The sequence below is a fragment of the Sus scrofa genome, chromosome 6, assembly GCF_000003025.6.
Source record: "Sus scrofa isolate TJ Tabasco breed Duroc chromosome 6, Sscrofa11.1, whole genome shotgun sequence".
Classification (NCBI taxonomy): domain Eukaryota; kingdom Metazoa; phylum Chordata; class Mammalia; order Artiodactyla; family Suidae; genus Sus; species Sus scrofa.
Window position 1 is genome coordinate 168,356,654 of NC_010448.4, and position 9,377 is coordinate 168,366,030.

The 9,377-nt window shown below is 49.0% G+C and overlaps 1 protein-coding gene across 1 annotated transcript; it reads left to right on the forward strand.

Annotated features, from left to right (window-relative positions):
* Positions 203–6,594, forward strand: LOC100524382 (L-amino-acid oxidase-like). The gene is given in 8 exon segments (XM_021097705.1): positions 203–225; positions 1,604–1,831; positions 2,246–2,390; positions 2,602–2,735; positions 2,804–2,861; positions 3,171–3,570; positions 3,573–3,818; positions 3,821–6,594. Coding segments are annotated over 8 exon segments (1,485 nt in total). The 3' UTR covers positions 4,072–6,594.

Sequence of the window (9,377 nt, forward strand, 5' to 3'; positions counted from 1 at the left end):
ATCCTGCACATACATCCAGGAATCTGCTGCTGGGAATTGCAGGCTAGAACCTGTAGCTGGTGAGCTGGGAGCAGAGGGCGTGAGAAGGGAGAGCATGACCCTGGAATGACAGCAGCCTCTCTGGACACCAGGTAACTGTCCTGGAAGCCAGCGACCATGTCGGGGGGGCGAGTGGTCACATTCAGGAATAAGAAGGAGGGCCATGCGAATCCCAGAGTCCCACAGGTAAGTCTCCCAGGGAAGGGGCGGGGAGACAAGCAAGGAGGCAGAATTAAGAGTAGGAAGGGAACTCTGCTGCCATCACGTTGGAGCCCTTTCAGATCCACTACCTCATGTGATTCAGTCCTGCAAATCAGGACTCACACTGGTCTCCCACTTGACAGAGGTGATCGAAGCTCAGAGTCCAGGGACATACAGGAAGGGGCAGATCCCAAACTAAAAATGACAAGAGTTACCATTAACTCATCAAGCTGTGTACTATATATACAGGCAGTTATGTACACGTCAATTATACTACAGTGAGCTGCACAATAATAACTGTTCAGAATAAGAATAACAGCTGCCATTTGTTGAACACGTACTGTGTGCCTGGCCCTCTGCTAAGCACTGCATGGGCATTGTTTCATTTGATCTTCACAACCCTCCAATTAAACACTCTTAGTTCTCCTATTCACAAATCAAGATACCAGGCTCAGAGATATTAAGGGGTACCCCACCCCAAGTTTCTCCCCAGAGAAAGTGACAGAGCTCCTCCTCAAAATCAAGGAGGCACATGGCAAAAAGCATATGCTCAGGGAGTTCTCATCGTGGCGCAGCAGAGATGAATCCAACTAGGAACCATGAGGTTGCGGGTTCAATCCCTGGCCTTGCTCAGTGGGTTAAGGGCCCAGCGTTGCTGTGAGCTGTAGCGTAGATTGCAGATGTAGCTCAGATCTGATGTTGCTGTGGCTGTGGTGTAGGATGGTGACTACAGCTTGGATTTGACCCCTAGCCTTGTACCTCCATATGCTGCAGGGGCAGCCCTAAAAAGCATGAAAAAAAAAAAGGCACATGCTCAATCCCTTCATCAGAACAGACTCCTGGAAGAGAATCCAGCTCCTGGTTCTAGGGCATCGAAGACAAAAAAGATTCCTTGCCAGGTGTCCCATATACCTCCAAAAATATGACTTCTTTTTTGCCTCATTGGAAAGTGAATCTGAGATTTCCCTCCAAACACTACCAAAAACAAAAATTAACAATACCAGCCCAAAGTCGGAGTCTTTAGATATGGCCTCAAACTTACTTAGAAATGGAATTTAAAATACTGTCCAAAACAAAATATCTCTTGTCTCTATATGTGAGGTCTATATGCTGGGATTTCCTTAAAGTCATTCATTCAGTGATGGGTGAGCTCCCTACTCCCTATCTCCCTTGGGGCAAAATCAGAAGGAAAAGAACTAATGCTGCAGCGAGAGGAGGCAAGGTTAGAGATGAGGAAGCAGTTAGTCTGAGCTCCTTGGGCATGTGAAGAAACTGGTTTTCCCAGAAATGATTTCCATTGTGAGGTCAGCAGGAACAAGGTGCCCTTGGGACAGGTGCCATGTTTTGCTTGTATCCACTCCAGGTTGGTCCACACCTACGTCAGGAAGCTGGGCCTGAAGCTGAACAAGTTCATCCAATATGATGGTAACACCTGGTTCCTCATCAATGGAAAACACTATCGTACCAGGGAGGTCAAGGCCAACCCAGAGCTCCTAGGCTATTCCATGAACCCAAAAGAAAAGGGCAAGAACGCTATGAATCTCTTCTACCAGTCCATTGAAAAGGTGACTCCTGCCTCACCCATCCCAGGGTCAGGAAAGAACAGGGTCCATAGGTCACCTGGCAAGTTAATGGATGGACCCAGGCCACCTGGCTCCTGCCCAGTGCTCTGCTGCTTGGTCTGACTTCCTTCTAACACCCTGTAAGAACGGTGCCACCCCACCACCAGTGCCCAGCCCTATCTCTTCTGACCCCGTGTGATCCAGTGGCCCATTTCTTGATTGATTAAGCAGTGGAAGGAAAGGGCATCACCAGGTAATCCAACCCTTGGTAATGAATCAAGCCTCCTAGATTGCAATAAATGTCTTCACCTTAAACTTTAGTCTCCAAAGGTTTTTAAATGAAGGGAAGAGATTTAGAGGGAAAGAGGAAATTTAGGAAGTCCTGGAAGCACCCTTCCCCTGGTCCTTCATCTGCTCCCTCTTTGCCCCCTCCCTCTTCAAAGGAAAAATCAGGGAACCGAAGAATCCTGCCTCTGGCTCTATAACTTTAAAGTTGCTCTCCCTTCCTCACCTCTGCAGCTCAAAAGAAATATGAAAAATTTCGACTGCAGCCATCTGTTGTCCTTTTGTGATTCCTACTCCACCAAGGTGAGAGGCAAAGAAGTCCCAGGATAGGGTTGAAAGGGGGTCTGTGCTCAACCTAGTCCCCTTGGTTGTCCCCTGCCTCCCAGGGTCCTCTTGTCCCAGTGCCCCAGGCTTAACCTCCCTGGAGTCCAGTCCCTGCTTTCCTGCCCCAGGCCCTGCTGAGGCCCCTTCCTACATAGGCCGCCGTCTATCTGGTGCTTCTCCCTCCCCACAGGCTTACCTGCTGAAGGAAGGGATGCTGAGCCAAGGAGCGGTGAAGACGATCGGGGATGTGCTGAATGAGGAGTCCGGACACTCTAAGTCCCTCCTGGAGTCCCTGCAGGCTGACATGATCTTCGAGAGTGACAAGTAAGGCTCCTCCAACCCTCAGAACAGAGGAAGGAACCTTGGATTATTGAGTCATTACTATGTGCCAGGCACCCTGCTAAGCCCTTAACAGGAATTGTCACATTTAATGCTAACATCACCTGGAAAGTAGGCACTGTACTTCAGAGCCATTTTGGTGATGATGCTGAGGCTCAGAAAAGTTATGTAACTTACCCAGGGTCATGCAACATGGGCAAGGGCTAGAGCCAAAATCCAAACCCAGGGCTTCAGGACTCTTCCTTGCATGGTGGCTGAATCCACAGGCTTTGGAGCTAGACTGTGCGTGTCATCATGGGACAGTCCCTTTTCTCTGGGTGTTCATTTTCCAACGTATAAAATTCTACAGTAATCCCTCCCTTACAGAGATTAGTTAAGGTGATGTATGTGAAGCATCCAGCGTGGGCCACAGGAGGCTAGTTTCCTCCTTTTTCAGACCGGGATCTCTGCTGCAACCCAGCAAGCCAACCTTGGGCGTACCACATTCACCCTCTCTCTTCTCTTCACCCATGCGGCTTTTCTGAGATCACTGGTGGCTTTGACCAGCTCCCCAAAGCCCTCAATATGAGCTTGAAGCCTGGCACCATCCATCTAGGCTCCAGGATGAAGACAGTAGTGAGAGATGGGCCTGAGGTCCGGATTTCCTACCAAGTGGGCAAACCCAACTCAACGCTACACACCCTCACCGCAGACTTTGTTATCATTTCGCGCCTCATCACCTTTGAGCCACCACTCTCACTGGGCAAGATGGATGCGCTTCGCTCGGTGCATCACACCAGCGCCACCAAAGTGGTTCTGGCCTGCCACGAGTCCTTCTGGGAGCGGATGGCATCCGGGGCGGGATCTCCATCACCGACCGGCCCTCACGCTACATCTACTACCCCAGCCACAGCTTCCCCAGCGGCAAGGGTGTCCTGCTAGCCTCCTACACCGTGGACGATGATTCCCTCTTCTTTCTATCCATGAACCAGGACCAGGTAGTGGATATCGTCTTGGAGGACCTGGCGGCCGTGCACCAGATGCCCAAGGAGGAGCTGCGGCGCAGGTGCCCCTCGTCTGTGCTCAAGCGCTGCCTCTGGAGCCCCTCATCATGGGCGCTTTCACTGAGTTCACACCCCATCAACTTGCGGACTATTCACAGCAGCTCTTCCAGCCAGAGGACCGCATCTACTTTGCTGGCGAGCATACCAGCCTGCCCCACGCCTGGATAGACACTGCCATTAAGTCTGGCCTCCGGGCAGCTAGGGACATCCAGGCTGCTGTGGACGAGGAGGCCACAGGGGGACAGAAGACCTTCACCAACACCCAGGACCATGTCTAACGCTGAGAGAAATCCCTGAGGGAATCTGGCAGGAAGCAAGCTGCAAAGTGGGAGCTGGAGGCAGAGACCCTGGGGAGATATCACCATTTGTCCCCCTGGCCCACAAACAGGAACCCCAAAATACCAAAGAACCCAGTTGGCAAGTCCACAGGAAACATCGCCCCCTTTTGGCGTCTCTCTCCTGCCAGCAAAGAGAAGGATCAGCAGAGTCAGGAGAGATATTTGGAGAGAGAAAGAAAAACTCAAGGATGGAGTGTGCTAGAACCAGTCCTGAGCTTGCATAATAGTAACAAGCAAAAGAGAAACGTTTCAGCAACACCCTGTCATCTACAACTAGAAGCCCCTAAAGAAACAGGCAAACCCAAACCACAGCAGTGTTAAACCACAGATTGGCCACACAAACCCGCAGCACAGCAAACTTGAGCCAAGGCCTCCCATCTCTGCCCACCCGCAGTCCAGATGGATGGGAGAGATCAGAGTTCTTTTTTCTCTTTTTGAGCCTGCTCGAGATCTCCTGGCCTGTGGACTTTTCCTCTCCACTCTGACCTCCGCATCACCAACCAGAACTCACCCCCCTGCTTTTGCCTCCCCCTGGGAGGACACCAAGCCCATTCTGCATGCTTCCTCCCCACGCTGCTCCTCACTAACACCTGCTCGGTCCTTCCAGGCCCAAGTGAAATTATTTCCTCTCCCAAATCCTTCCTTAATGGACACACAACAAACTCCGAGGATCTCTCCTGTGAGCCACAAGCCTTCCTACCTAGAATCCCAAACATCTGGACTATGGATCTTCTTGTGTTGTTATATAATTACTACATAGGTCATTTCTGGGTACTTGGGTCCAAGTAGGCAAAAGGAAGAAGTAAATAAACTGGGAAACCTGAGAACATTCTTACCAGGAGGACGCTGGAGACCAGTATGTGATGAAATACAGAGTGTTGTGTCCTGAGACTGTCATTTCACAGGAGGAAGAGATAGAGAAAAGAAGCACATTTTCTTACTGCATTTGGCCTATTTTTAAGACCCCAGCCTACTTAACTCTGATTTTCCAAGCACCCTATATTAGTAAGGATGCGTTCCGTTTCAGGTGCTGGAAATCAAGCCCAAACTGCCTTAAGGGAAAGGGAATGTCTTGGCTCAAATTTCTGAAAAGTCCAGAGCGACTGGGTTCTGGAATCAACAAGTCATCACCGAGGTTTTCTCTTTCTCCCTTCTTGACTATGCTTTCCTAAATTAGTTTCTGTACTAAGTTGAATGATGGCGCCAAAAGTTCACATTCACCCAAAACCTGTGAAGGTGAATGTATTTGGGAATAGGGTCTTTGCAAATGGAATCAAGCAAAGATGAGGTCACACTGGATTAGGGTGGACCCTAATCCAATAAGCGGTGTCCTGATAAGAAGGAGATTTGAATACAAACATGTACAGAGGAAGACAGCCATGAACCAACGATGGAGCCAGATTGGAGTGATCCATCTACAAGCCAGGGAATCCCAAGGGTTTCTAGAAACCTCCAAAAACTATGAGGAGGCATGGAATAGACTCTCCCTCACGCTCCAGGAGGAATCAACCCTGCTGACACTTTGATTTTGAACTTCTAGCCTCCTGCAAGAAAATAAATGTTTGCTCTTTTAAGCCATCTAATTTTTGAGTGATTTGTTATAGGCCCTAGGAAACCAATACAACTTCCTTTATTCTTCTGTTAAGGAATACAGTCAGGATCAACTCCAAGATTATGTCATCCTAGGTCGTCATCCAGGGAGAAGAAAGGGCTGCTGTCTCCCAGGCCATTCATTTATGTTTCATCCTGTCCATCCACCTGCTTGGCTGCCCACCCCTCAGCCTAGAAAGTAGATCTTGTCTGACAAGGAGCCCCTTCCGGCTGCCAGGGAAGCAGATAACGGAAAAATCTCTTAAGAGGAGTATGCTAGGCAGATAAATGCAACAGATGTATACCGAAAATTGCAACTTCTCTGGGTTAGGCTAGGGAATATAGCTGAGCCATTCCAGGGCTGGGTTAAACCAGCTCCCTTGGGGCTCCCCGTGCAAGACAGTTCACCACCAACAGCCCTGGTACACACAGTGACCCTCCTAGAAACTGGCTCCATCAAGGGAGGGGTCATTTTCCAAACTGTCTCTTGCACTGTTTATCTTTGGTAACCCCATTAATGTCATGACAAAGGCCATGCCTTCTTGAGGCTCTCAGAAGAGAGGAGGAACCCTGGCCCAGTGGAGTCTAAGTAGAGAAAGGAGAAGAAGGCAGGACCGGGAGAGAACAAGGTCCCTTGGGAAGAGCTCATCAAGAACCCCTGGGCTAAGAAGAGGACCCTGAAGGAATAAGTCAGAGAGGAGCACAGGCAAGAACAGGGAAGCAAACAGCGCTCTGTCCATTGGATGTAAAAATGAGGCCCCAGGGAATTCCCATTGTGGCACAGTGGAAACGAAGCTGACTAGGATCCATGAAGATGCAGGTTTGATCCCTGGCCTCGCTCAGTGGGTTAAGGATCTGGCGTTGCCATGAGCTGTGGTGTAGGTCACAGTTGCAGCTCGGATCCCACGTTGCTGGGGCTGTGGTATGGTCCAGCAGCTGTAGCTCTGGTTCAACCCCTAGCCTGGGAACTTCTATATGCCACAGGTATGGCCCTAAAAAGCAAAAAAAAAAAAAAAAAAAAAAAAATGAGGCCCCAGGGGCATGGAGTCATCTGTGCAGAGAGGATGGAGCAGGGTGAGGGGAAGTGGATGGTGGAAGCCAGACTCTGTGGCTTAGAGATAAATGACTCCCAGCATTTGGATGGGAGTATTAGGCAGAAAATGAAAAGGTTCAAAGATACCACCACACAGAGTTCTTAATTACAAAAAAAGATAACAGAAACCAAATCTGAGTGACTTAAGCTGGAAAGAACTTGAGGAAGAATAGCAAGAAGCTCACAAAATTGACAAGAAGGGAAGTGGGAAGATGCCAAAGGAGACCTGTGGCCTGAGCCACAGTCAAGCTCCTGCCATAGAAGCAGCCTGGTAAATGGCACTGTGACCACTGAGCACTGCTGTGGCCATTGAGACCACCACCACCAGCCATGAGATGCTCTTCCTGCTGCCAGAGCTGGTTCTCCACTATCCACTGCTTCTTCATTTCTCCCATATTCAAAGCCCTAGCTGGCTGAGTCTAGGTTGGTGTCCACTCCCTGGCTGCAGGGTCAGGGAAAGCTAGAAACCAACAACACTCTTTAGCTTTTGAGGTGGGAGGTGAGGTGCTACGTTCCATCAGACCTTACCGTGGCGGATTTCCCAGGCACAGGAAACAGGTGTTGCTGCGGGCAGGCATAAGGCAAGGTCAAGGCCCAAAGGGAAGGACAGGGCACAGACCACCTCTGCTTCGTGAGCCATTGACCCCCCCCCGAGTCTCGGTTCCTCAGCTGGACAGTCAGGGCCACACCCCACCGTATCATGGGTGAAGGGATTAGAGAGCATGTACAAAACGACCTAGAGATTACATGCCGATAAAGTGCACAAGCAGGAGGCCTTTGCCTCTAGCGCTTGGAGAGAATTATTCCTCAGTTAAGGATGAGAGCACTAAAGCTCACTGGGACCAAATAACTTGCTGAAACCTTGACAGCCAGGCATTGAGACAGAATTTGCAGCCAGGGATGCCTGATTCAGAAGTCTAGGATGCTGCTAGTCTCGTTGGAGGGAGGAGTAACTGGCCTGACAGAGATGGGGCAAAATTCAGACCAAGCAGGCATTGAGACAGGTGAGGTGGCAGGAGCTTCGTGAAGGCCAAGATGGGAACAGACCAGAACTGACAACTGTCTGGGTAACATCCCTATAATGCTACACCGCCTCATTTCCTTTCCTACATGCTCTCTTGTGGAGGGAAAGAAAAAAGTAGAGTTTATAGCTCATAAAACCAATAGCCTGTCTACAGGTCTCTCCGAAAAATTTCAGTGGTTAGCCTTTTTTATCTTTCTACATCAGAAACTGGGAATACCCACAGAAAAGTGGGTACCTGTAACAATCACGCAATATGTGCCTTAATAAAAGCAACAGTTGGGAATGACTCTAACTCTCAAGAGGTAAAAGCACACCCCGTTCTTCCCCAAAATGTACCACCCACACAAGCCACCTGGAATCTAACTCTGGGATTGCTAAGCTGAAGCTCACTCTAGAAGACTTGAGAGTCTTGAGCAAGCTCCCTTGGAGTCCCTGGGCATGGCATATTTTCATGCCCCCGGGGGTACCCTTAGAATACCGTGAGTACATGAAGGGCCAGGTGCTAGAGTTCCAGATTAAGAAGCAGTGCCAGAACTTGGAGTTGAGCCCCTTTGGATGCCAAGAACCCATTAACAGTTCCCAGGAAAAAGGGTGAGGCAGGAGGGTGGAGAAGGAAGAGATAGGGGACCCTGCCAGGAACAAAAACTCAGCCCCTCTTCACCCTCCTTTTCCAAGCATTTAATACTCATTGTTGATGGTTAGTCTTTCTGCTTCACAGACAAGGAATTGAGGCTCTGAGAGTGAGATCAATCCAGGATGCAGGTGTGAGAGCCTAGACTAGATGGTAGTAATAACAGCCGTCATTATTGAGTCTTGGTTCAAGTATTGTGCCAGAACCATGCATTCCTTTTCTAACTGAATCCCCAACCCCTGAAAAACAACCTCTATGAAACAGTTGTGATTGTCACCTCCACTTTACAAAATAAGGAATTAAGAACCCAGAAAGCTTGTTTTGCACTAAGTTGCATAAACAGGATTCTCTATCTGGTACCCTCTGTGTCTACTAAAATTTTAGTCAAACATGTAAATTAAATCAAAATATCTCCCAAATTCCCTGTGATAAGAAGTGAGGCAAACCAAAACAAAGCCAGCCCTATAATTATCTTTAAAACCACTTAAAACAAAAGCATCAGAATGCTGCTGGTTCTTTGAAGCTCTAGTTGTCTGAAGGGCTTCCATTCAGTGCCAGGGGTACGGCCCCCATCTGTCTCTCCAAGGCTAGAAAAGAAGGAAATAAAATTTCTGGTAATACTCCAAGGAGATGCAAATTAAACTTTAGGAGGCACTTTGGACTGTGCTCCTGGGAAGATTACAAAATTTCTTTTTCTACAAATAGTCCCATCTTGAAGCCCCGTGAGCATGGGGTTGAAGGAATGAGAGGCAGCCACTGCACCCAGGCTATTGTGCACCTGACAGGTAGCTGAAATCAAAGCTTCTCAAGTTCATCCAGTGCAATGGCAATGCTGACTCTTCGATGTATGGCAGCACTAGAGTAGGTCTTTGAGACTAATGCTGAGTTCTGGAGCTACTCAGAAAAAG